The 27,676-nt window shown below is 42.1% G+C and overlaps 2 protein-coding genes across 7 annotated transcripts in view; one reads left to right on the plus strand and one right to left on the minus strand.

The window, feature by feature from the left end:
• Positions 1 to 23,618, plus strand: TRMT6 (tRNA methyltransferase 6 non-catalytic subunit). Of its 5 annotated transcripts, XM_028112933.2 has the most exons (11): positions 2 to 242; positions 4,078 to 4,205; positions 5,411 to 5,520; positions 6,071 to 6,162; positions 6,292 to 6,375; positions 6,639 to 6,763; positions 7,503 to 7,861; positions 8,247 to 8,332; positions 9,158 to 9,260; positions 9,364 to 9,450; positions 10,788 to 12,251. In XM_028112933.2, the coding sequence occupies exons 1-11, from the start codon at positions 115 to 117 to the stop codon at positions 10,977 to 10,979; spliced, it is 1,494 nt and encodes a 497-aa protein (XP_027968734.1). In that variant the 5' UTR covers positions 2 to 114; the 3' UTR covers positions 10,980 to 12,251. The 5 variants fall into 5 exon arrangements, with proteins under 5 accessions (XP_087882832.1, XP_087882833.1, XP_027968736.1 ...); XM_088026706.1 differs by lacking the exon at positions 10,788 to 12,251 and adding an exon at positions 23,391 to 23,618 and having other exon boundaries at positions 1 to 242; positions 9,158 to 9,450; XM_088026707.1 differs by lacking the exon at positions 9,158 to 9,260 and having other exon boundaries at positions 1 to 242; positions 10,788 to 10,919.
• Positions 22,582 to 27,676, minus strand: part of CHGB (chromogranin B) — a 13,154-nt gene continuing 8,059 nt past the window's right edge. For both annotated transcript variants that reach the window (XM_028112932.2, XM_028112931.2), the window contains exons 4-5: positions 23,786 to 25,524; positions 22,582 to 22,937 (exon numbers count right to left, since the gene is read on the minus strand). In XM_028112932.2, the coding sequence (XP_027968733.1) occupies positions 22,854 to 22,937; positions 23,786 to 25,524 (1,823 nt within the window). In that variant the 3' untranslated portion in view covers positions 22,582 to 22,853. The remainder of the gene's footprint in view (positions 22,938 to 23,785; positions 25,525 to 27,676) is intronic.

Here is a 27,676-nt window from a genome sequence, read left to right on the forward strand (position 1 = left end):
TCTGCGTTCTCTCGGTTTGTGGTAGTGAAGCTGGCCGCGGCGACAGCGGAGCACGAGGGGCGGGGAGGGGGGGGCAGGAGAGACGCTGCAGAGCGGGGAGACCCGCTGAGCTTCATGGAGGGCTCAGGAGAGCTGCCGGGCCCACAGCCACCGCATCCTGGGGACCACCGCATCCGCGACGGCGACTTTGTGGTGCTGAAACGGGAAGATGTGTTCAAAGCCGTGCAAGTCCAGCGGAGAAAGTAAGTCAGGTTGTTGGCCTTAGGGGGTCTCCGTCCCCATTTTCTCGTTACCCCTTCCCCCCAGAGCCCCTCCCACCAGGGTCCCATTCTTGATTCTGTGGATCCCCAATCTCCTCTTTCGTTATTTCCTTTTGGTCTTCCTACAAAGGCCTTTTCCCCCAACGTCCCATTCTCGGCCCTCGGGGTCTCACCTATCACTCCTGTCTTCCTGCAGAGTGCTCCTTCCGTGGTTTGAAACCTGGCTTTCTGCCTTCAGCATCCCTCTCGATCTTTCTACAGGGTCCCATTTCCATTCTTGCTCCTCGGATGCTCAGATGCCCTCCTCCCCTCCGCGCGCTTACCTTCTGTCCTACGGTTCTTCTGGGTCCGTGATATGTTCTCTCCTGTTATCTCACAGAACCCATCAATCATCCTCTGATATCCTTGCCTTTCAGGGTCCTCTCCTCCCCTGCCTTTACCCCATAGACCATCCTTTCTCCCTATTCCCTCAGCAGGATCAATCCCACAAAAAAATGAAACCTCTCCGACCTTTTCTGTCCCTCGGGCTCTTCTCTCTATCCAAACTGGAATAACTGTTTAGGCGTAATAACGTTAGAGAACAACTTCTCATAGCACGTAGGATCACTAGGGTTCCCTCACTTTACAGAAAGGGATGCCAGGTCTAGGAAAGTTAAATTCCCCAAAAACAGTTTGCTCAAGGTCTCAAAACTTGAAATTAGGCTTGATTTGTGAACCTGCTGATTAGTTACAACTCTATTTTAATAGGAGAGAAGTGGGAATTTTTGGTAGCTTCTTGGCAGGGGTGGTGAGGTTGTTAAACCTCAAAAGCTCATTAATGCTGAAAATGTATTGAGATGTTTCAGTTAATTATCTGAAAAGTACAACCAAGCTTTCTTTTGAGTTAGGTTATTATAGTACTTTTGACAATGATATAAGTTGAGTTCAGTGTCAGGAGAACAGCTTTCTGCAGACCATAGGCCAGGAGGTGGTAGATTTGGAGTTTCTAAGTGCGCACATGAGATGAATTATTTTACTCCTGTGTGAATCAAACTGTTGACTGGTATTTAAAGTGAAACAGGTGTGGGCACCTGGGTGGCCCAGTCCTTTAAGTGTTTGTCTTCAGCTCAGGTCATGATCTTGGGGTCCTGGGATTGAGCCTTGCGTCATGCTCCCTGCTCAGTGGGAAGTCTACTTGTCCCTCTCTCTCTGCCCCTGCTCTCTCTTTCTCTCTCTCTCTCAAATAAATAAAATCTTTAAAAAAAAAAAAGTGAAATAGGTGTCATTAGAAAATAGATTAACAGTCCCCAAAGCACCATGCTGGATGACAACCAAGTTTTATTGCACAAGAATCAATTTAGTAAAGGCAAGGAAATACGGGGTTGGGGGGGGTGGGTGTACCCTTTAGTCCAGAAATATATCTGCATCATTTTCTCTTCTAATCAGAAATTCTGATTAGAAATATGGGTCAACCTTCAAGTAGATAATTTTTGGAAAGAGCCAATACTAATTATTTAAACTTTTTAATTGAAATTTAGCAGTGCAGCAAAGTCCTTGTAAGTTTGATGAATGATACCAAAGTTTACACAGCTTTATAATGACCATACAGGTGAAATTTTGGTTTTTCTTTCTTTTCTTCCTCATACTTTTAAGTTGCTTAATTTTAAAGGTTTTAGTTTTGTTTTATTTATTTGACAGAGAGATAGAGAGAGAGTACAAGTAGGCAGAGTGAGAAGCAGGCTCTCTGCTGAGCAGGGAGCCCGATGCAGGACTGGATCTCAAGACCCTGGGATCATGACCTGAGTCGAAGGCAGACGCTTAACTGACTGAGCCACCCAGGCGCCCCTAGGTTTCTTAATTTTAAAATGTGGTTGTTTGAGTGTGATTGTTAATGTGTTCTTTTAGACAAGAGCTTTTTCATTACCAACAAGGCAGATAGTAACATCTTAATTTCTAAAAAGTACTCTGTAAGCACTCTAGACATATTTATTTGGAAACACTTTTCACTACTTTTCTTGGCAGAAACCAGTGCATTACTTTCCATTTTATTTAGTAAATGACCCTCTGAACTCATCTACATTCCAGGGCAGACTCTCCCTTCACTCTTCTTTGGGTCTATACACATCTGGTTGGGCAGAAGCAATATGACTCATTGAGAAGGAGACTCTGCAAATCCCACTCCTTCTCAGTGAAGACATGGCACCACATTCTTCTGACTGGGCCCCACTTTCCTGACTGGGACTGTGACCTCTTGTCATGCATCAGTTTGAGCGACCCACCCTTCTTTGCATATCAGACCAGCTGCCAGAGGGTAAACCCAATCCGGCTCAGACTCAGTGTTTCATTAGCACCAGGGTGCTCAAGGGATGAGAGTATGGGGTGCACATCTGGGCTAAACTGAGTTTCAACTGGATTGACTGAATTTATGTCAGCAAATATTTCGAGAGTCTATTGTGTTCTGTTACGTTATAGAAACTGGGTACCTAGCAGAGAATAAGAATTGACCCTATCTGGATTACTTGGGATCTCACCGGAGTTCACTCAGATGATTCAGTGGAAGAGATTTAATGAAGATGTGACTACGGTAGTGTGGCAAGGTTTAGAGAACCAACAGAGAATGGTGATGCACCCAGGGTCTAGCAGTAGTGGGAAACTTTTGGCAAGGGAGTCTGGGTGATGTGGTCTATGCATTTGTCACAGACTCCTGGGGCACAGAGAAAGGAAAAGAAGGTGTGGGTGGGGCACAAACAAAATTAACCAGTACGTGTCTTCCAGGATTCGGAGTTCTGTGGACATGGGCCATGTCGTAAAACTATGTGGGGCTTCCTGAGATCCATTGGTCTTTTCTGGACAGACTGTGTGATATAATGGAAGGAACCAGGCTTTGGGGTCAGGCTGACCTCGATTTTAATCCCAGCTTCCACTTTTTAACTGTGAATCTTGGACAAGATACTTTTTCCTAAGCCTCAGATTGCTCTTCTGGAAGGAGCTGTGTCCTAGGATTACTGTGAGAATTAAATAAAGTATGAAACACTGACACATACTGCCTAGCCACTGGTCAATACTCAGGGGATATTAGTTTTCTTTTTTTGGAAAAAAAAATTTTTTTGTTTTTGTGGGATTTTCATTTTAAATAAGATAAAAATCCAGGTAATGGGGAAAGCTGATCCTCAGTAGAGCGCTGTCAGCGTTAAGCACCATTTCCAAATGTATAGATTGTCAGTAATGTTTATCTGTAAATATAATTTGCCTTTACTAGATAATTTTGTTTATTAAGTAGGTTCCACACCCAGTGTGAGGCTTGAACTCTCGACCCTGAGATCAAGAGTCTCGTTCTCTACTGACTGAGCCAGCTAGGCAACTCTGTTTTTACTAGATAATTTTGAAAGAAAATAGCCAGTTAGATCAGGGAATTTGTTAAATCCCTGTCATCTCAATGATAGTTCAATTTTGAGAGTTTCTAGTTAGAGTTGCAAGGGGTGTGACAGTGTGTGTCCAGTGGGCTGGCAGTCTTGGTGACCCTTTATGCTATACAGGAAATCCAGAAAGCTGTGAGTCTGGACATCCTGTCAGTGCAAATTGGAGTCAGACCAGTGCCTCAGAAGAGGAAGGTCTTCTGTCCTTGTTTCTCCTTCCAAATTCAGTGTTTATGTAGGTTCTTACTAATTTTATGTCTCTGCCCCAACCCAGTTCTCTCTAGTTCCTTTGTCAGTTTGTGTTCAGAGATAATGCTGCTGATCATTCTTTATGGAGACCAGTTTTGAAATAAACTTGATTGAGCCTATCTTTTCTATACTGAATGCAAATGAGATTCAGCTAATTGCATTTTCTTCCCTAGAAAAGTAACTTTTGAAAAACAGTGGTTCTATCTGGATAACGTCATTGGCCATAGTTACGGAACCACATTTGAAGTGACCAATGGAGGAAGTCTTCAGCCTAAGAAGAAGAAGGAAGAACCTACTTCAGGTGCACTTCTTTGGGTATATGAAATATGTGCTCTTGAGCTGGCTAGTCCGAAACCTGTCGACCCCAATTCTAAAATGCTAACCCAGGCTATCCCCAAAGAAATTTAAACTTATAATCTAAGAACTGTAGCTTGGTGGAATGAAGCAAGGCCTGCCTTTGGCTTTGGGATTCTGGCTCCAGCCCATGATTAACTGGCTTTCTGACTTTTGGGCCAAGTTTTTAATCCTAGAAGAATCCTTGCTACTTCAGTGTAAGAGCAGGTAGAGTCCTTTCAGTGCCCTGAAGTTAGATAACAACTGCAGGCAGTTAGCATGTTGGGTAGAGTTAAGAGTCTGGCTTTGAATTTAACTGAGTAGGTTTAAGTTCCAGTTTTGTCACTTGCCTTGTAACCTTAGCAGGTTACTTGGTTTCTCTAGGCCTGTGTCTGCATCTGTAAAATGGAGCCATAAATACATGTAATGCCTAGGCTGTAGCCAGTGCTCAGTCACATAACACATAGGAAGTTCTTAACAGTGCCTTGCCTGTAGCAAAGGCCCCATAATTTTATTTGTTATTGTTAATTAAAATTAACTATTTCAATATTTGTTTAAATAAATGTATGTAAAATACTTTCTTAATAAAATAAAAATAATTCATTTTTAAAATCAAGTAACTAAAATACTATTGAAGTTTTGGTTCAAACCAGTTAATTAAATACTTTGAAACTAACCTCCATTGTTTTATTAAGCACCAAATATGTGCCAGGCATGATTAGGCACTGTCTAAATCATCTCATAAAGTGTACCGAGCAGTGGGGAACACCAAGAATTAGTAGACAGGCAAACAACACACTTGCAGATGGTGATGTGTGCTGCGAAGATGGTCAAGCAGGGAGGTGTACTTGGAGACTGACTGGGTGAGACGTGGCTGAGACGATGAGCTCAGCCCGGAGGGATGGCAAAAACCTAGAGCTCTGTCATGAAGGCACTCCCAAGTGGAGGGAGCAGCGGGGGCCAAAGCCCTGTAGTGAGTGAGCCTGTGCTTGGTGTGTCTAAGGAACAGAAGGGCAGTGTGGCTGAAGCACTGGGGTCAAGAAATGAGGTCAGAAAAGGTCATCAGGGGCCAGAGCATATACAAGATGGGCTGGATGTGGACATGAACTTAGAAGAAGAAAGATTTTACGTAACTTCAGATCATAAATGTCATTAAGCAATTTCCTTCCTTAGAGACCAAAGAAGCAGGCACTGATAATCGAAATATAATTGATGATGGGAAATCTCAGAAACTTACTCAAGATGACATAAAAGCTTTAAAGGACAAAGGCATTAAAGGAGAGGTAATATTCAAAGGATGTTGTGTTTTGCTTTTGTTTGGTATTGAGGAAATTGCTTGGATTTTAAAGCAGGATTTACTTAAGGTGAAATGTAAAAATACTGTTTTCCTCTTAGAAATAGCTTGACATGTACATGCCATTCAGTAGATCAAAGATTTCATTTCTTTTATGCAGGAATGTAAGTGAGTGACATTACTGATATTATTAGCAAAAGAGAATTTAATAACTTAGTGCATATCAGAACTTAACTTCGTTCATTTTCAGTAATGTTTTCAGCCAGTGTCTTCAGGAAGGACAGTTTCCTTTACATCCTTTCTCCTTTTATTATGTAGCTCTGGGTTTTTTTACCCTGTTTTAAGTGCAGTTACAAGGTGCTTGTGTTTTAATACAAGTTCTAGATAGAGCAAAAAAATGCAGTTTATTCATTTGGACTTCTGTGGAAAAGGGACTGGAAAATCAGACCTTTGGATACATTCTAGTGTAAGAAACCTTTGAAGTTATCATTTCAGTGGAAATAAAGTTTCAGGAAGTCTGCTTGCTCCTTTTCTTATAGGAAATAGTTCAGCAGCTAATTGAAAATAGTACAACATTCCGGGACAAGACAGAATTTGCTCAAGATAAATATATAAAAAAGAAGAAAAAGAAGTAAGTGGATTTTGCTCTAAAAGGATGAAAGCATTAAATCTTTAAGGATTTATAAAATGTATATTATTAAAAATAAAATATTTTTCAGCCAGTTTTTAAAAACAGATGTCCTCTTTTTTCTTCCCCCAGGTATGAAGCCATTATTACTGTTGTGAAGCCATCCACCCGCATTCTTTCAATTATGTATTATGCAAGAGAACCTGGAAAAATTAAGTACGCTTTGTTTCCTTTCAAAAGTATAATTGGGGGAAAATATATCTTTTAAGAAAAGTCATGATTTTAAGTAAAATGAAAAACTTGCTCACCTGCATAAAGTGTCCTCCTACCTCATGAATTGTAAGTTCTTTTTACTGTTGCCTCCAAAGCAGTCTATAATCTTATCAACATAATTTTTACAAAATAAACAGAACTTAAAAAAATGATTAAAATAGCTGGCCCTGCTTAGCTAAAATAAACAAATATTCTTTTTTCCTTAGCCACATGAGATATGATACACTAGCCCAGATGTTGACTTTGGGAAATGTCCGTGCTGGCAATAAAATGATCGTAATGGAAACCTGTGCAGGCTTGGTGCTGGGTGCAATGATGGAACGGATGGGAGGTAAGACTTACCATTTTTAGGTTCATTAAAGCACTACCCTGATATGAGTATAAGGGCCTGAAAACTCAAGTGCACAGAAAGTGAGGCTGAATTACTGCAAGCTTCACGAAATGGCTTGGGTAGGCACACCACCCCAGTCCCTGGGACCTTCCTGCAGAGTCCACATCTCCCAGCCAGTGCTGTGTCAGTGCCCCTGCATGGCAATTGCCCTTCCCCCAACTTCAGTATCAGTGGGGATGTTTAAGAAGCCTTTGGCCGGCTTGGACCGCCAGGACAGTGATTTCAGTAAATTCTTGAATAGCTGGTTCTCATTTTATTGGCCTGAATTGAGGGGATTGGATGAGAAGACTACAAGGCGTATATTTTGTCCTGGAGGAACAAAACGCAGCCTGGTTTGCCTACCCTTTCTCTAACCCTGTGGCAGATAAGAACTTCTAACTGCCCTCATTGAGGATTGGACTAGGGGAAAGCTGAGAGCCAATTACCAATCATGTGACACCCAAATTTGCATGATCACAGGGTTTTACTATAGTGTCACGTGGAGGTTCATGTGTTTTGGAATTATATTTCCTTCACTGGGAATATTGATAGGCTGAACAGACCGCCCAGGGAGCTGCATCATCCTGCAGCCCCTGAAAAGAGTGGAGACCTTCAGTCTTTGTACTGTGGAGGACCCTGAGGGTTTGCTGAGTCTAGAATCACCTCCACCGAGCAGTTGTCAATTTTTCAATCTCTTCAGGTTTTGGTTCCATTATTCAGCTGTACCCTGGAGGTGGACCTGTTCGGGCAGCAACAGCATGTTTTGGATTTCCCAAATCTTTCCTCAGTGGTCTTTATGATTTCCCACTCAACAAAGTGGACAGTCTCCTAAATGGAACATTTTCTGCGGAGATGTTATCTTCAGAGCCTAAAGACGGTGCTTCAGTTGAAGAAAGTAATGGCACCGTGGAGGAAAAACAGACTTCGGAACAGGAGAATGAAGACAGCGTGGCAGAAGCCCAAGAGAGCCATCATCCACCGGAACAGGAAAGAATGGAAATCGTCTCTCAAGATCCAGAATATAAGGAGCCTAAAGAGAGAGGAAGCAAAAAGGATTATGTAAGTGTTAAGAGTCCCCCTAATCTTCATAATATTCCCCACAGAGTTTGAGTTAACTTCATCTAAACACTGAGATTTGGTTTGGCTTTGGAGCATCGGTGCCCAAGATAATAAATACCAAAATAGACGGAGAAAATGCGTGTGTGGGTGTACACACGTGTGTGATGTATTCTTTGGGATGGAGCTTCAGGATCCAGAAGCATTATGTAGGTAGCTTACTGATGATTCTATAACAAACGGGTTTGTGTGTTTTCAACTTCCTCATGAATGACCTTCTGTTGCTCTAGTCCAAGTTGATAAATACTGTGGAAATGTTTTGACCAGCATTTCCATGAACCTGACTGAACGACCTCAGTACATTAGTTTCTTCTTTTTCTTCTTGAAGATTCAGGAAAAGCAGAGGAGACAAGAAGAGCAAAGGAAAAGACATTTAGAGGCTGCTGCTCTGCTGAGTGAAAGAAACTCAGATGGGTGCGTTGATGCAGGAATGCAGATATCTGGGTGCTCGTGGGCTGTGCTTCAAACAGATTAGAATTCTCTGTGTGTCTGCTTTGATTGTAGTGGGAACAGAGATGGTGGTTCTATCTTGGGCTTTTAAAGAAAGAAGGCTGCATCTGGTGGAGGTGGGAAATTGTGCTGGTTTCAGAGTTTTAGAATAAATTTGAAATGTCTCCAGTGACAGTGTATCAGATGAGTCTGTGTGGTCCTGCTACATGCAGGTGGTAGGGCATTCAAATTGATGTGATGCTGGCTAATGGTAAAGGCTAAGGAAAACCTGACAGGAGACGTAAATTCTGGTAACTGGAAAGCCAGGATTACAATGTTGGATTTATTTCCAGTTTTTTTGTTTCTTTTTTTTAAATCAAGAATGTCATTAAATGCTACTTAGAGTTGCCAAGCACCAAGAGAGCTTTTAATTCATTTTGTGTTTCTTAGAAAGTAATATTGTGATTTTATGTTTTTGGGGGAATTTGTAGAATGTTGTATTTAAAGCTCTTGTGTGAGTCATGGCAAATGAATAGATGATCATTTTTTTTAATATTTTATTTACTTATTAAAGAGACAGAGTACAAGCAGGGGGAGTGGCAGAGGGAGAGGGGAAGCAGACTCCCTGCAGAGCAGGGAGCCCAAAGCAGGAATCAATCCCAGAATCTCAGGATCATGACCTGAGCCAAAGGCAGACACTGAAGCAACTGAGCCACCCAGGCGCCCCAGTAGATGATCATTTTAAGTGCATTTTAAAATTTATGCTCTGCTTTGCCAAGTAGAGAATTTGTCTTAACGTTTTCCTTGCAGTTTAATTGTAGCTAGTCGTTTCCATCCCACTCCACTCCTGCTGTCTTTGCTGGACTTCGTGGCCCCTTCAAGGCCGTTTGTGGTCTACTGTCAGTATAAAGAGGTAATGCTGGAATGGAAGGACCGGGAGTTCTTGCATCTGCGTGTAAATACTCAAATCGCAGCCCTCAAAGGCATTCTTAACAAAATTCTGTTTATACCTTTAGCCTCTGTTGGAATGCTACACAAAACTGCGGGAAAGAGGAGGGGTCATCAACCTCAGGCTGTCTGAAACCTGGCTCAGGAATTATCAGGTACGTGTTCTTCCAGCCGGTTCCGGGGAGCTGCTCTCCTGAGTCACTGGCTCTTTGCAGTAGTGCCAGAAGTTGTTAAATAGACACCCCTATTTCCGTCTACAGGGATGAAAGAATCTGCCTATAACTCAAAAGTGCCCTGGCTTTTCCTGGACCCTTTTTCCTCCTTTCACGTCAGGGTCTATTACTCTGTAATTCCAGTCCAGAGACACTTAAAATGCAAACAGTTGTGGTTCATGTTTCTCCAAGGCCTCGAGATCACTGTGGAGGGAATAACTGCTAATAGCAGAATCCCTAGGCCAACAAGAAAGTGACTCTCCCCTCTCCCTGCTGGGATGTCTTTGCAGCAGGTTTTCAGGATTTATTGGTGGGCCCCATGTCAGTTCAGGTCCTGTGAATAAGAAGTGAAAGGGATTTATGGGGGAAGATTCCTCTGAAAGATGAGGGAGAGAGGGAGCAGGATCAGATGGGAAAGCCCTCAGACGGTGGTGGAGGTGTGATTGCTGCAAAAGAAGGGAGAGAAAGGAAGATGGGGAGGAAGAGCCTGCAGCGAGGCCTTCAGAAAGTCTCAGCCAGGATGATGGGAAACCCCAGAACAAAGATTGCCTGTTAAAGGAGCCCTGTATTGGGCAGAAATGTTGCGGTCCTGGGTACCCATGCTCAGTAATCAAGCCCATGGCCTCCCTGGGTGTGAATGCTGCAGAGGATCCCAAAGGAGCCTCAGCTACAGGCTTTCTGCTGCCTGACCTCCTCACAGCCAGTTCCCTCTTGAAGGGAGATCTGAGGCAGCACCTCCATGGCCGCCACAGGCCCTCCCCTGCTGCTTGGACGTCGTACAACTTTAATCCAGGATACTCAAAGCCCTGAACGGACCCTGCCCTTCATGGCAGTCATCTTTTTGAGCTATGGCAACAGCAGAGAAGAGATTTTGTCAGAATTAACAAGGTATCAGGGAAGGGAAGCTCTGGATATATGTCCAGTAGCTACTTCTCCATGGACCCAAGCTCCACTGTTGGCCATGAAGCTTTCTGGAGCCAATAGGAAGGAAGCTATGCACAGGCCCAGAATACTACACAGACATTGGCTCGTTTGCCACCAGGAACTTGCCTCAGGTTTGAGAGCAGCAACTTCAGTTTTATTTTTCACAAGAAAATCATTTAAACCAGTTTCTACACTTTTATCTGCGCTATCACATGAAGGAAGGAGCTCTTTAGGAATTGGTCCAATTAAATATTCAAGAGAATCTCTGTCATTTAAATTCTCATTTCTGGCATGTGTATTGTTAGCATGTGCTTTATCTGCTTAGGAAAACGTGAATGTCTTTCTGTCTTGATTAGGTTTTGCCAGATCGAAGTCATCCCAAACTACTGATGAGCGGAGGTGGGGGGTACCTTCTCTCAGGCTTCACTGTTGCCATGGATAACCTTAAAGCAGACCCCAGCCTCAAATCCAACGCAAGCACTTTAGAATCACACACGACTGAAGAACCAGCAGCTAAAAAACGGAAATGCCCAGAGTCTGACTCTTAACCTTTCAAAAATTGCTCTGATTTTTGTCCTCAGGCGTTACACAGTTAGTAATTAAACTTTAAATGCCATTACTAATTGTTTTCTCATCTAAAAGTAAGTCTATACACTTGTTCCTGAGAAGGATGAGTCAGCCTTTTGTCCACCTCTGGCACGGATAAATTTGGTCTGTCAGAACATCAAGCCAAAATACCCAAGCCTGGGTGTATGCAGTGGACTGGTATATATGGCCAGTTCTGTTTATTTCACAAAAATCCTCTAAGTACTTTGAGTACTCCGTGAAAATATCTTGAGAATTTAGACATCCTGAAAATATATTTATACAAGACTTTGTTTATATGTTAAGCTAAGTGGAATAACGCAACATACCTAAAACTTGGGTACTGAAAGAAAGAATTTGTGGAAGAAATTTCTTATGTTCATTCCACTCTCTTCAACCTAAGCAATATGGATGTGTGAGGGTATGAGATTTACAGTACCAAAAATATCCTCCTTGTTCCCTCCAGTCTGATAAACTTTGTTAAAACACTAGATTTTTTTTATTTAATAGTTGACAACTTAGGAAAGTTCTGAGTATTTATTGTACTGCTTTTTTGGTCAATACACAAAGGTGTAGTAGGGTACTTTTTTGTGTTAATTTGCCCATTTCCTCATTCTTTGTTCCAGGTGTGAAGTGACTAGAATTTTTGTGTTCTATTAAATTAAAGGAAACAGCAAAGGTTTTTTTCCCCTACCCAGAGACTTATGGAGATACACACACAGGTTTACGGCTGTTGGTATATACACACATATATATATTTATATATACATATGGAAACAAAAAGAATGCACTATTTATATGATCTATGACAAAGTTTAGTGCAGGGCTTAGACCAGTTCTCATTGCATTAGTGTCACTCTTTGTCAAATGTATTTTAAAGTGCCTTTTTTGGTGATTATTAATGCTGTTTGTTGAGCTCTGGCATGATTAGGTGGTTAGCCTTTCTAAGCTCTGAAAACATATAATCAAATTTGGTCATCTGCAGCCAAGGAAAGTATTTAGAGTAAGCCATGGCTCTTGTCTTGCTCAGTAAACATGCTCATAGTGTGTATTGTTCACATCATTATAGCGTAGATGCTGATCATCCAGCAGGGAGCGTCTCAGAAAAAAAGAAATTACGTTTTCCTAATAGCATGTAATATCCTGATAATGATCAGTGTGATTACCAACAAGTACAGTTTTGATTCCTTTTTCTTAAAACAGATGCTTTTAAAGAATAAAAGTGTTTCCTATTATTTGTCTGATTCACGTTAATGATGGGGTCAGTGACGCCACATTCACTGGCTTTCAGCTGATTGCGACACGTGATCTGTATAAGGCAACGGGCCCAAATTGACACCTCACTGAACATGTCCTTGCAAACAGTTGTCACCCACATACAACCAGTCACGTTTTGTCAAGGAGAACTGCACAGACTGGATTCAGTAGTGGCTCGTTTCCACTGGTTGCTGTTGTTTGAATCCTCTCCTCCTTGGGATTCATCCAGTTTTCAAGGCCCACCTCATTTCATTCACTCTGGAAGTCTGCACTACCAAAGCATTGTGTGCCCATGTAGCCGCCCCTGGACTTGACTTGTGAACTCATCTCATGTAGCAGCAGCAGAAGTTAACCTTAACCTGTGTTATTTTTTCTCTTGCATATAATTTACTTCATCTTTAAGGACTGATGTTTAATTCAATAATTTGAAAACTTAGTGTGTGCCGGAATTCCCTGGAGGGCTTATTAAACCCAGATTGTTTTAACACCTCAAAGTTTCTGATTCAGTAGGTCTGGGGTGAGACAGAAGATTTGCATTTCTAGGAAGTTTCCAGGTGGTGCTGCTGGCCCAGGGACCACTACTTGAGAAACACTCCTGTGTGTGCACCCACATCAAGAGCGCAGCAAAATACATGATGCTTTTGTCTTGTTTGTAAAGTAGACATCCACCTTTGGAGCAGATGAATGGACAATTCTATGACTTCTGGATATCTAGCCACCAGGAGCGTTATGTGAAGTAACACTTTAATGAATAGTAATCAAAAAGTCATTTTGTGATGTCCACCGTATTTCTTCACTGGAGTAGGGTACTTGGAAATACACAGTGGTGCCAATTAGATGGTTTTTTAGCTTAGAAGTACACTAAAATTGTGTGAAGCATATCACCCCCAGCTTTATTGAATTATAATTGACATGTAACATTGTGTAAATTGGGGCACCTGGGTGGCTCAGTTGGTTGAGCATCTGACTCTTGGTTTTGACTCAAGTCATGATCTCAGGGTCCTGAGATCGAGCCCTGCGTCAGGCTCTGTGCTCAGCTGGGAGTCTGCTTGAGAGTCTCTCTCTCCCTCTCCCTCTGCCCCTGTCCCCACCCCCACTCATGTGTGCTCTCTCTCTCTTTCCCTCTCTAAAATCTTTTTTTTTTAAAGATTTTATTTGAGAGAGAGAGAGAGAATGAGAGAGAAAGCACATGAGATGGGGGTAGGGTCAGAGGGAGAAGCAGACTCCCTGCCAAGCAGGGAGCCCGATGCGGGACTCGATCCAGGGACTCCAGGATCATGACCTGAGCCGAAGGCAGTTGCTTAACCAACTGAGCCACCCAGGCGCCCTCTCTAAAATAAATCTTAAAAAAATATATAACTTATTTGATACACGTATATATTGCAAAGTGATTACCACCATAGCCTTAGCTAACACCTCCATCCCATCACATAATTACCATTTGTTTGTGGTGAGAATGTTTAAGATCTGTACTAGCAACTTTCAGTATATAATGCAGTATTGTTAACTATAGTCACTATGCTGTATATTAGATCTCCAGAACTTATTCGTCTTATAACTGGAAGTTTATACCCTTTAATCAAATCTCCTCAGTACCCCCCCCCCCCCAGCCCCTGGCAGCCACCATTTTACTCTGTTTTTATGAGTTTGGTTTTTTAGATTCCACATTCAAGTAACATACATTATTTGTCTTTCTCTGTCTGGCTTATTTCACATAGCACAATGCCCTCAAGGTATCCAAGTTGTCATAAATGGCAAGATTTCCTTCTCATGGCTGAATATAATGTTCCATTGTGTATGGATACCACATCTTTATCCATTCATTCATTGACAGACCCTTTGGTTGTTTCCATATCTTGCCGATTTTGAATAATGCTACAGTGAACATGGGAGGTACCTCTTCGAGATACTGATTTTGTTTCCTTCAGATATATATCCATATACAAAAGGTCCATATGCTTACACTCCCTTCTTGTGTTTTATGATTTTGATTGCACAATTTATGTTTTCATACTGTGTATCCATTAACAAATTATTTACAGTTATTTTTAATCCTTTTGTCTTTTAACCTTTGTGCTGGAATTATAAGTGATTAACCCACCACCATTACAATATTCTGAATTTATATATCAGTGAGTTTTATACAGTTTTCAATTAGCTGATTAGTAGCTTCCATTTTAGCTTAATGAACTCCCTTTAACATTTCTAGTTAAGCTAGTCTAGTGGTGATGAACTTCAGCTTTTTGTCTGGAAAATCCATTTCTGAAGGAAAGCTTAAGAGTATTCTTTTTTTTTAATTTATTATTATTATTTATTAACATACAATATTGGTTCCAGGGTACAGGTCTGTAATTCATCAGTCTTACACAATTCACAGCACTCACCCTAGCACATACCCTCCCCAATGTCCATCACCCAGCCACCCCGTCCCTCCCACCCCCTCCACTCTAGCAACCCTCAGTTTGTTTCCTGAGATTAAGAGTCTCTTATGATTTGTCTCCCTCTCTGGTTTCGTCTTGTTTCATTTTTCCCTCCCTCCCCTCTAATCCTCTGTTTCTCAAATTCCACATATCATTGAGTTCATATGATAATTGTCTTTCTCTGATTGACTTACTTTGTTTAGCATAATACCCAACTTAGAGTATTCTTGAGTAGAGTATTCTTGACTGGCAGTTTTTTGGCTTTTTTCAGCACTTTGAATATATCATCCCACTTCCTTCTGACAAGGAGAATTTCTGCTAAAAAATTCACTCGTAGTCTTATGGGGGTTCCCTTGTAGGTAACAAGTTGCTTTTCTCTGGCTTCTTTTAAGAGTCTCCTTATCTTTAATTTTTTACAATTTAATTATAATGTGTCTCGGTGTAGCTTCATCTTATTTGGTACTCTTTCTCCAGGTTAAGGAAGTTTTTAGCCATTATTTCTTCAAATAACTTTTCTGCCACTTTCTCTTTCCTTCTGGGACCCAGATAATGCATATGTTTGTCCACTTAATGGTCTCATGAGTCCCTTCATCTTCACTCTTTTTCGTTTTTTAAATTTTTTGCACCTCTTATTAGATGAATTCCACTGCCCAGTCTTTGAGTTCATTGATCCTTTCTTCTCTTTGATCTATCTGCCGTTAAACCCCTATATTGAATATTTTAGTTCACTTATTGTATTATTTAGCTCTATGATTTCTTTGTGATACTTACTTATATTTTATGTCTTTTGAAATTCTCACTTTGTTCATGACCTGACCATGGTGAGCATTTTTATGACCACCATTTTTGAATTCTCTGTAAGATAAATCACTTATCTCTCTTTAAGATTTGTTTCTGGAGATTTGTTCTTTTGTTTGGAACACATTCCTCTGTTTATTTTTTCTTTACTCTGTATGTTGGTACTTACATATTACATATGACAGCAACCTCTTCCAGTCTTGACAAATTGGTCTTGTATAGGAGATGAGCCTCGCCAATCAGCTCAGTCTGAGCTCCTGTTTGTCTGTCAAACCTTTGTGATTGTTGGGGCGCTTGGGTGGCTCAGTTGGTTAAGCATCCAACTCTTGATTTCAGCTCAGGTCATTATCTCAGGGTTGTAAGATAGAGCCACGCATCGGGCTCTGCACTGGGCATGGAGCCTACTTAAGATTCTCTCTCTCCCTCTGCCCCTCCCCCCCCCAGAAAAAACCTTTGTGATCATCTAAGCCACCATCTTTGTTCTAAGTGGTCCCCAGTAATTGAGGGTGTGCCAAGACCTGCAGGTATCCCAAAGGGGAGAATTATTGTCAGCACCTAGAAGCAGGCTGATTAGCAGCCAGGTGGTGTATCTAATATCTTTATTTGAAATATATTGTTGCTTCTAGGCTAGTGTTAATTTTTGTAAAATAGATTACAGGTTTTTCTTGAACTTAAGTAGCACAGGTCAGATGGCAAGAAATGTGAGTCCCTGAAAGAGTAACTGATAAGCTATTAACTACTCCCATCAACATTTACTAGACACCCTCTGCTTTTTGATCCTTTTTGGAGAAGAATCAAATCTTTGAAGTATAGGAAATTAATATGTACTCTCCTCCCCCCTCTCCTTTTTTTTTTTTTTTTTGCCTCATATAGTTCCATTAATAACCTGGAGTTGAATATTTCTGGCAGAGACCATGTGGCCCTCAAAGCCTAAAATACGGGGAGGAAGGTAGGGGGATGGGTTAGCCCGGTGATGGGTATTAAGGAGGGCACATATTGCATGGAGCACTGGGTGTTGTATGCAAACAATGAATCATGGAACACTACATCCGAAACTAATGTTGTATGGTGACTAACATAACATAATAAAAAAAAAAAAAGCCTAGAATATGTTCTATGTGGCCAACTAAGAGATGTGCTGACGGTGGTTGTAAGTGAAGTGAGAGGGAGTGTGTGGTGAAGAGAGCAGGAGAGCAGCACTTTGGAGCAACCACATCAGGGAGCTGGTTTGGAGCAAGCCGCGACAAAAGACGTAAAGTGAAATCCAGAGCTTCATGGTCCTCTAGACCTCCGGGCAGAATTTGACATGGGTGACCCCTTTCCTTGCGACAGTTTTCTTACCTGGCTTCTAGGACACAACTCATTTGGTTTCCCCCCTCCCTTTCTGGCTATTCTTCCTCTATCTCTGTTTCTGGTTCCTCTTCATCTCTGAGATGAATGTTTAGAAAGGGCTTAGCAGTTGCACCGTTGCCCTTTTTTGTCTACACACTGCTAGGTGTAGAGTGGTGGAAGGATTTGGGGTCTGAGCGAAGAAAAAGATATGACCATGAGGTGGCAGTAGCACCCACATGCTTTACTGAGTGATCTTGCTGCTCCGACAGGTTAGCAAGGGAGGGGGCTGTTTTTCACTGGAGGAATCTGTCTAGAAGCCACACCATGGGGTTACTTCTCAGAAGAAGAGGAGGGCAAGGGAACCCCCAGGGAATGGGGAATTAAAGAGGGCCTTCTCGTGTTTAGGTGGAGTCTCTGGGTCTGATAGCTCTGAAGGACAGGAGTCTTAGAACGTAAAAGGCTTGGATCTGATAACCACTAGGCCCTGTCGATCAATGGTCAGCAGATGCTGGGTATATGCTGAAGGTATGAGAAGCAGATGGACCCTAAATGTCTAAAAGTTTGCTTATTTGGGCTCTGTTTAAAAGAAGTAGACGTGAATGTAAGACCTGAAACCATAAAACTCCTAAACACACACACACACACACACACACACACACACACACACACACACACACACACACACACACGTGCGGTAAGCTCCTTAACATCAAGCTTGGTCACGATTTTTTGGATTTGACACCAAAAGCAAATGAAATAAAAGCAAAAATCAACAAGTGGAACTACATCAAATTACAAAGCTTCTGCACAGGGGTGCCTGGGTGGCTCAGTCAGTTAAGTGTCTGCCTTCAGCTCAGGTCATGATCCCGGGATACTGGGATCAAGCCCCACATCAGGCTCCCTGCTCAGTGGGGAGTCTGCTTCTCCCTCTCTCTGCCCTTCCCCTCTCTTGTGCTCTCTCTCTCTCAAATAAGTAAAATCTTTTAAAAAAATTAGTTCTAGATATTTTATTCTTTTTGATTAAATTGTAAATGGGATTTTTTTCTGAATTTTTCTTTCTGATAGTTCATTGTTAGTGTATAGAAACATAACAGAATTTTGTATATTGATTTTGTATCCTGTAACTTTACTGAATTCATTTATTATAACGGGGTTTTTTTTGATGGAGTTTTTAAGGTTTTCTGTATGTAAAATCATGTCATCTGCAAATCTTGACAGTTTTCTTCTTTCCAATTTGGATGCCAATCCAATTTGGATTCCAATTCTTTTCTTACCTAATTGCTGTGCCTAGGACTTCCAATTCTATGTTGAATAAAAGTGGCAAGAGTGGGCATCCTTATTTTATTCCTGGTTTTAGAGGAAAAGCTTTTAGTTTTTCACCATTAAGTGGGATGTTAGCTATGGGCTTGTCATATATGGTTTTTATTACGTTGAGGTAATACCTATACCTATATATACCTACTTTGTTGACAGCTTTTATCATAAATAAATGTTAAATTTTGTCAAATGCTTTTTCTACATCTATTGAGATAATCAGATGATTTTTATCTTTTATTTGGTTAATGTGTATCATGTTAATTGATTTACAGATGTTGAGCCATCCTTATATCTCTGGAATAAATCCCATTTGGTCATGGTGTATGATCCTTTTAATGTATTGTTGAATTCAGTTTGCTGAGGATTTTTGTATCTATGTTCATCAGGGATATTGGCCTGTAATTTTCTTGTGTCCTTGTCTGGTTTTGGTATTAGAATAATGCTGGCCTCATAAAAATGAATTTGGAAGGATTTCCTCCTCTTCAATTTTTGGAACATTTTCAAATGAATTGGTATTAATTCCTCTTTGAATGTTTGGTAGAATTCACCAGTGAAGCCATCTGGTCCTGGACTTTTGTTTGTTGGTAGGTTTTTGATGACTAATTCAACCTACTTACTAGTAATTGGTCTGTTCAGATTTTCTAATTCTTCATGATTCAGTCTTGGAAGGTTGTATGTTTTTAGGAATGTATCCATATCTTCTAGGTTGTCCAATTTGTTGGCATATAATTATTCATAGTAGTCTCTTATGATCCTTTGTGGTGTCTTTTGTGACAGCTCCTCTTGCATTTCTGATTTTATTTATTTGAGCCCTCTCTTTTTTTCTTGGTAGGTCTAGCTATAAGTATGTCAATTTTGTTTATCTTTTTAAAGAAGTAGCTCTTTGTTTCGCTGAACTTTTCTATTATCTTTTTAGTCTTTATTTCATTTCTTTCCACTCTGATCTTTGTTATTTCCTTCCTTCTACTAACTTTGGGCTTCATTTATTGGTTTTCCAGTTTTAAATGCCATCTCTATGATGATGACTCCCACATGATGTCTTTAGAACAGATCCCCACCCCCCCACCTTGAGCTCCAGGCCCATATACCTGACTCAACACCTCCACTTGGGTGTCTGGTCACATCTTAGACTTAACATAACCCAACCTGAACTCCCCATATCTTCCTTCCCAAGCCAGTCCCTCCTACAGTTATCCCTACCTCTGCTGTTCCCTGTTGCTCAGGCCTAAAGTTTTCATGCTTGACACCTCTCTTTCACTTATGCCACACCAAATCCTTCAGCCCTACCTGTCCTCTGTCTCCAAAATAGATCCATAGATTGATGACTTCTCTTTACCCCCAGTCCCACACCCTCGTCCAAGCCATCACAGTGACCCACCAGGATTATTGCACTGGTCTCCTTACTGGTTTTTGTGTTTGTGCCCAGGAGCTGGAGTGTTGTTATCACGTAAAGCAAATATTGTCAGTCCTCTACTGAGATCTCTCCAATTGGAAAAGCACAAGTCCTTACCAAGGGCCTACAGAGCCCTGTGTGATCTAGCCGATGCCATTTCACTTCCTATGTCCTCCACATGGGCCTCCCTGCTCATCTTCGAACATACCAACCACATTACTGTCTCGGGGCCTTTGCACTTACTGCTCTCTGCCTGAAGTGTCCTTCCCCCAAGGGGTCCACATGGCTTACACCCTCACTTTCTTTAGGTGTTTTACTTTCTCAGTGAGGCCTGTTATGTACCCAAGTGGCTGGTTTCTGGGCTACAGAGTAGTAATTATTGTAGTTAGTTAATTATTTTAGCACCCTAGATCTCCCAATTATACTATATTTTACAGTGATATGTTGTGTATTTTCATTTTGTAATGCTAGGACCCTTTCTCTCCTCCTGTTCCATCACTATGCCTTAACTCTTCCTTGATAAAATATTAGAAACCATAACAGTTAAAATATTCAAATAGGAGAATAATTCTAAAATACAGATGGTTACATCTGCAGAAGGATTTGGGAGGAGAGGGTTACAGGCCATTGTTTCTGATAGTATTAGATACCTAGGGCCGCCCTAACAAAGAACCAAAAACTGAGTGACTTAAAACAACATAAATGTGTTGTCTCACAGTCCTGGAGGCCAGAAGTTCCAAATCAAGGTGTCTGCAGGGCCATTCTCCCCCTGAAAGTTCTAGGGGAGAATCTTTCTTTGCTCTTCCAGCGTCTGGTGATCCCAGATGTTTCTTGGCTGGTGGCAGCCCAGCTTTAGTCTCTGCCACCATCTTTATGTCTTCACATGACATTCTCCTCTGTGTCTATCCACATTTTCCTCCTCTTACAAGAACACTGGTCATATTGGATATGGGCCCACTCTAATGACTTCATCATAACTTGATTGCATCTGCAGAGACTATCTTCAAATAAAGTCACACTCACAGGTGCCAGGGGTTAAGTCTTCAACATAACATTTTGGAGGACAGAGTTCAACCCACTATACGCCTTTCAGGACTACTTGATGTCTTGCCATCAACATATATTACTTGGATCAAAAGAGAAAACAGTGGCCTGGGTAGTCCTTGAGTTCATCTTAAAGAAATGGTGGCATGGCATCCCCAGAGATCCTCATTGCCCTCTGCTGGCACCATGGGTCAGGTGGGATTTCTTGAATGTCTCCTGTATCCTTGATAGGTCATCTGTGCCTACACATTGCCCTGCCCTGAAGTGTAACTAAACGGAAAGGATGTGCTAGCGCACCGGACATCAACAGGAAGCCAGGACCATGCAGGGCTATGCTCCACCTGCCAGCAGCCGGCAGCTTCTCATGAGCAGTGCCGTGTGTGTGTGTGTGTGTGTGTGTGTGTGTGTGCTCCACCTGCCAGCAGCCGGCAGCTTCTCATGAGCAGTGCCGTGTGTGTGTGTGTGTGTGTGTGTGTGTGTGTGTGTGTGTGTGTGCTCCACCTGCCAGCAGCTGGCAGCTTCTCATGAGCAGTGCCGTGTGTGTGTGTGTGTGTGTGTGTGTGTGTGTGTGTGTGTGTGTGTGTGTGTCACCTGTCAGGCTAGCCTTTGGTGCATTGCTGTGTTTTGCCTTCCCTTATCCAGTGAGTAAATCCCTATTTGTCTTGGGCCCTTGAATCCTCTTTATTAGGAAGTGATTTTGTTCTCTGCTGTGCTGCAATAGAGAAAAAGGAGAGACGCGTCTACTGCAATGTGTTAAGCATTTCTTAGTAACTTGTATCAAGATGTGGTAACAAAGGGTTATAATGGCAATACCTTAAATATATTTGCCATAATACAAGCTTAGCTTTGGATTGTTTCTTAGGTTGAGGTCCCCCAGAAGCCGACCCTGAAATAAGAAGTTGAGGACAAGCAGTTTATTTGGGAGGTGATTCCAGGAAACACCAGTTGAGGTTACCAGTAGGACGTGGGACAGGGAGATAAAGACAGCCTAGAAAGGGTATATTACCAAGCGGCTCACTGCTGTGGCCCCTGGGGCTCAATCCCTTGGGAGGCACCATTGGTGAGGAATGAGATGACGGGTAAAAGAAGAGGACATTTTCCACCTGTCTTGCCATAGGAAGCTAGCTGCGGGGTTGATAATGGTAGCAGCCAACATTTCCTGCACCATGCCATATGCCAGGCACTATTCTAAGTGTTTTGCATACTCCCCTCATCCTCGTAACGACCTAGTAAGACAGGTATCCTTATTTTACTGATGAACCTGAGGTCCAGAGAGGGAAAGTAACTTGTCCGAAGTCATACAGCTACTTAAGAGTCAGAGCCCTGTCTTCTTACACAGTAGAAATCAGACAGGCCCTGAAGACTCAGGGATCTGTCTGGACCAGCCCACATGTTACGATTTCCAGTCCAGAGTTCTTCCCATTATTCAGGCTCTCTCCTCCTTTACCCTGAAAAATGACCCATGACTGGCTACTCCCAGAGCTTTCCAGATAATAGGATTTAAAAAGTAAATGTCGACTGCCTTCGGCTTGGGTCAGGATCCTGGAGTCCCGGGATCGAGTCCCGCGACGGGCTCCCTGCTTAGTGGGGAGTCTGCTTCTCGTTCTGACCCTCTTCCCTCTTGTGCTCTCTATCTCTCATTCTCTCTCTCTCAAATAAATAAAATCTTTAAAAAAAAATAAAATAAAAAAATAAAAAGTAAATGTCTTATGGTCATTTTTGAAATCGTTTCTTCAAGCCTATTTAATCATCTTTCTTTACCCTGAGGGAACAGATGTCTTTTCCTGTACTCTTTCACTTTATATCGTGGACGTTCTTTTACTTCAAAGTTTTGCTTTTTTTATTTTCCCTCTTCTGCATCCAAAGACCAACAAATCCTAGTGCTTTTAAAAATTTACTTTAAAGAATGGATTTGAAAATCACACTCCTCCCTGTTAGCCCAAAGGAAGCTAAGAAAATGAAACTTTGGTTTCAGATGAATCTTTTATTATTTCAAACTAAGACAAACGTATTTTTTTCAAGGATGACAGCACAGTCATTGTCACAAGCATGTTAATATTTCTATTTTGCAAGAAAGGATATGCTACAAGTCATGCTATTCGTATTTTCAATAGCATTCTGGCAAAAATTAAAGCATTTCCAATTGTGTCAAACATTGAATGAACAGTAACTTCTACTTTCTGCTTTGGGTAAATAAATGGTCTCTTTCAGTGAAGCGGTGGAAAATAGATAATGTGAGGGCTGCTCCTTAAAACTGCCCTTTGCTCCGACGGCCATCAGCCCCTTTGGTTACCACTGAACTTCTCAGCTATTTTCTGTAGCTCCAGATCCATCGCAGCTAGGTTCTCAAGTTCCTTTTCCTAGAAAATACAGAAAAGTGGAGGCATGAGGTCCCAGATCGATTAATTTTATTGTGGTTTGAGGGAGTATGAACAGGAGGGAATTTTTGATACGTTAGAAGCCATATGAGACACCCTACATCAGTGGTTCTCAAAGCGTGGTCCCCTGACCAGAAGCATCAGCATCACCAAGGAACTTACCAGAAATGCAGATTCTTGGGCCCCACCCAGGACCTACTCAATCAGAAACTCTGAAGGCTAGGAATCTCTTGAGATTCTGACGCACATTCCAGTTTGAGAAACACCAACCAACATAATTCAATATCAGGAAAAAAATCATTGTTTAGGCAGGTACAGTTCTGATAATGTTAACTATCTGAGATGTAAACTAATTTTTATAGTCCAGTAGCTGATAAGGATCGATTAAAGCAACTAATTTCTATATCATCTGTTCCTTCTTACCCTGGGAAATAGTGATGAAAAGTTAAATGACCAAGAAGACACCAAAAGAGGGGTTGTCAGCCTTGGCTGAACACTGAAACCACATGGAAGCTTGGAAAAATCCTGATGCCCAAGTAGCACCCAGCACCAAATAGACAGAATCCCTGGGGGTGAATCCCAAACGTCAGTAATTACGCAAGCCCTCCAGGTGATTCCAACATACAGCCGAGGTTGAGAAGCACTGCAGTAGGGTAAGTGGGCAAGGTTATGGACAACAGAACTTAAACCCAGAGGTTGTCGCCATGCTCTTACTGGGGGTACATCCTCATGGCAATTAATTCCCACCAGTTTCTCCACATTACTTTCAGAGAGTCTTGAAGATATTAACATTGACCATCTTAATTTTCAACAAAAGCCCCACACTCTACCTCTTCCTCTGTCAGAACTCCCTGGCCAGCCCTGTCCTTTTCATTCTCTGCTGCATGGCGTGGGCTCATCTGCTCCTCAGAGTCATAGAAGTCTGGAAATTCGGCTGACTTCTTCCTGTAGTGAAGGAGCTGGTCTAGTTCAGCCACTCGGTCATACTGCCTTTTCAGATCCAGTTTGGGGGAGAGATTTCTCTTCTCATATCCCCAATTCACATCCTCCTCGAGGGGCTTTTTCTCCCACAAGTCATAGTTATATTCTGGGAAGAAATTCTTCTCATTCAAGGTCAGCCCATTTTCCTCTTCCCCCTCAAGAAAATTGTCATCCATGTTGTCTTTTCTCTCAAAATGGCTGCTCTTCCACTGGGAAGGGTCATAGTATGGATTGAGCAGCTCCCCTAATCTCTTCCTCTTGTCAGTGGTGTAATGGGGAGCATACTGTTTGCCTTGAAGCCTGGCTTCCTCCCTGCTCTCTGTAGCATCTTCCAGGTCCTCCTGCTGCTGCCACTTCCCTGGGGCTTCTTCCTCACCCCTTTCCTCACCATAGTTGAGGTAATTTCTGTCCTCTTTCCACTCGCCTTGTGAGTGCCTCCTTGCCTTGTCCATCTGGCTTTCTTGGACACGGTGGTGTCCTTCACCCAAGAACTGTTTTTCTTCTTTGTTGTCTAGAATGGAATATGCACCTGGTTTCCCTCCCCTGGCTCTGTGGTGGTACCCCCCTTCATGGCCCCTCTCTTCCTCACTTTCTTCATTATATCCCTGTGCTGTGTTGTCAAGCTCTGAGCTGGGGCGATTTCTCTTGTCCTCCTCCCAGCTCTCCTCACTGGGAGGTCTCGGAGCCCTGTACTCCTCACTTCCTCTGCCCCCATATCGTCCCTGCTCCAGGTCCTTGGGAGCCCGGACAGCCTGGTAACTCCTCACTTCTTCCCCATATTCGGGTTCTTCCTCTGAAGCCCTATAGTGGGCTGTATGGTGGTCCCTCTTTTCCCCTAAACCGACCATGCCCACATTTGACTCCTCAGATTCCTCACGGAGGTGTCCCCTTTCCTCAGAGGGAGGCTTCCCTTCTTGAGAGGACCTGTCAGGCCTGGTCCTCCCATGGTGGTGTCTTGGCTTCCAACGTCGTTTGTCCACCTCACGGTCAGCATCTTCCTCACTTTCCTCAGATTCTTCCTGACTCCCAACTTGGCTTTTAGACTCTTGAGCGTGTTTCTCCTGGCTTCTTATATCCTCTCCACTCTCCTGGCTGCTCCTCTCCCGGCTGTGTGTCTTCTCCTGGGGGCGCCCAGCAGAGTGCAGACCATATCTGGCCTTTAACTCCTCTTTTTTCTTAGCTGTAGCCTGGTTTCTTTTGTTGAGAAAGGCATTTTGTGTCTCTTCTAGCTCTTCCAGGTTTTTCTCTTCACTGCCATCTCTCCCACGCTCCCTTTTCTGATATTTCTCCCCCTCCTCTTCCTTCCTGTCCTCTTCCTCAGTTTTCTCAAAATGGCGTGTCTTTGCTTCTTTGGAGACTTGGCTGTCAGAGGAGTAGAGGTCTCCTTGGGGTTCACTTGCTCCTTCTCGGCTGTGCCCCCCTCCCTCTGTGTCTGCCACTGTCGGGCCTTGGGTGTCCTCCTCTCCTGGGACTTCCTCCCTACCAGAAGGCCTGTGGGCTTCTGAGGCATCAGCTGGGTCTCTTAATCTTACTTCAAACCGTGTGTTTTCATTTTCACTTTTCTCTTCATCTTTGACCTCTTTTCTACCTATAATGGAAATAAAGAAGCATAAGTGTAACTTCAGTATTGCTTGGGGTTCAACAAACACCAGCCTCAGTGATACAACAAAACCAAAGGACCCGAAAAATTACTTGGATAATTTTTTAAGTTAATAAAAAGTATACTCAGATTCCTTTTAAAAGAAAATAGTATGAAAGCTCCTTGGCTGTGTTTAACTCTAATAATAAACTCTATTTTTACTTTTTTCATAACACCCAGCCAGCATTTCTCATTGGTACTATTTTCTTTTAAAGATTTTATTTATTAGAATGAGAGAGCGCACAGCAGGGGGGAGGGGCAAAGGGAGAGGGAGAAGCAGACTCCCCGCTGAGCAGGGAGCCCGAAGTGGGGCTCGATCCCAGGACCCTGGGATCATGACCTGAGCCGAAGGCAGATGCTTAACCGACTGAGCCACCCAGATGCCCCTCTCATTGGTACTATTAATGATCAAATTAAAATCCAAATAGAGATTTGTGAAATGCTGGAATTTAGAACCAGAAGAAACCTTAGAATTCATCTAATTCAATCTCCCCTTTTTGCAAAGACATTGAGACTCAGAGAGGTACAATTAGGGACCCTTCTTTCCACATTTGCTCTAAGTAAGGATTAAAAAATTAGCATTATGTAAATACCTCTAACTAGAATCCAGCTAAATAAAGTTAAATAGCCAAAATGGGAAGTATCAGGATTCAAAGGAGGATTTAAAATTTTAAATTATTAGTTTATCAGCCTTTTTAATCCAGTCAGCTGTGTAGACTCAATGTAGCAATAAGTGGCAATACAACTTAGTAACCGGTGATAAGAAGGGTGTATATTTCTTCCCTGAGAAAACTGCCCAGCAGTAGAAAGAACCATTTCTTCCATCACTCAGATCCCATCTGCCCAACATATCCTCAGATGTTGAAGATGAAGATCAGTATACTGAGTTATTTTTGTGTTTCATTAGTCAACAGTAAATGGTATAACTGATATTTTAATTGAATGTGTCCTCTCCTATCTTTTCCAAATGTCAATAGCTCCTTTACTAAATCCTCCTTAATTCAAGGGCATTTCATGAAAGGAGATATGCAGCTAGCATTGTCTGATTGTTAGCTGGAAGGGCTTGGATTTCAACTTACGTCACTGAGTTCAGACAGAATTCCTGAAGCCAAGGCCTCTCATAGCTCTGGGTCCAGATCTGCACTGTCTGTTGTGGGAGCCACTTGAAATGTGGCTGGTCCAAACTGAGATGAGCTATAAGTCTAAGATACCCACCAGATTTTGAAGACTTTGTATGAAAAAAAAATGCAAAATATCTCAATTTCTTATATTGATTATATATTGAAATATTTTGGGTGTAATGGATAATATATATTATAAATATTTTGGGTGTGGGGGCACGTGACTGGCTCAGTCAGAGGAGCACGCGACTCTTGATCTTGGGGTTGTGAGTTCAAGCCCCATATTGGATGTAGAGATTACTTAAAAAAAAAAAGATAAACTTTATAAATAAATACATAAATAAATCTATTGGATGTGTAAATAGTATATATTGAATAAAATACACTGAATAAAAATAAAATATATTATTAAAATTAATTTCTCCTCTCTCTTTTTACTTTTTTAATGTGGCCACTAAGAAATTTGAAGTTATATTTGTGGTTCACAATATATTTCTACTGAATGGCACTGATGAGTCATTTTGAACTGAACATTTGCAAAATGAAAAAAATTGGTCATTGTAAAAATGTCCATAAAATAGTGGATGGTCGGTACCTCTCTCCTTAAAGTGTAGCCTGGCATGATAACATCGTCATGTTTTGTGAATCAACTGAAATGTCTCTGACCTTTCATACCGAGACACCTGAGAGCTGGTCCCTCTCCAATGATTTTGTCTTTTAAGAGCCAGTGCAGTATTGAAGCAGGTGGGGCCGTCCAGGTAGGCACAGGTGAGCAAGGAGGCTTTGGGGGGATACTGCCATCATTCTGAGAGTGAGTTGACATAGCCCTAATCAGACAAGATCTCAGCTTTCCAGGGTGGGGGCTGTGTCACCCCTTTCCTACTGCCTACTGGTCAGGAACAGAATATTTATTTTTTCCCAGTTAAGTCTGTGCTCCCTGTAGCAGCTTGTGCCTTAGTCTTAGAACTTCCTCCTAAATT

Source organism: Eumetopias jubatus, unplaced genomic scaffold (assembly GCF_037043125.1).
Source record: "Eumetopias jubatus isolate StellerSeaLion01/CBP00866 unplaced genomic scaffold, mEumJub1_p1.0 scaffold_9, whole genome shotgun sequence".
Lineage (NCBI taxonomy): Eukaryota > Metazoa > Chordata > Mammalia > Carnivora > Otariidae > Eumetopias > Eumetopias jubatus.

Excerpts from the sequence above, each read along its gene's own strand:
- TRMT6 (XM_028112933.2), top strand. The coding sequence starts at position 115 with ATGGAGGGCTCAGGAGAGCTGCCGGGCCCACAGCCACCGCATCCTGGG. Across the intron at positions 6,376-6,638 it reads AGAGAACCTGGAAAAATTAA|CCACATGAGATATGATACAC; the intron begins GTACGCTTTGTT and ends TTTTTTCCTTAG. Across the intron at positions 6,764-7,502 it reads AATGATGGAACGGATGGGAG|GTTTTGGTTCCATTATTCAG; the intron begins GTAAGACTTACC and ends CAATCTCTTCAG.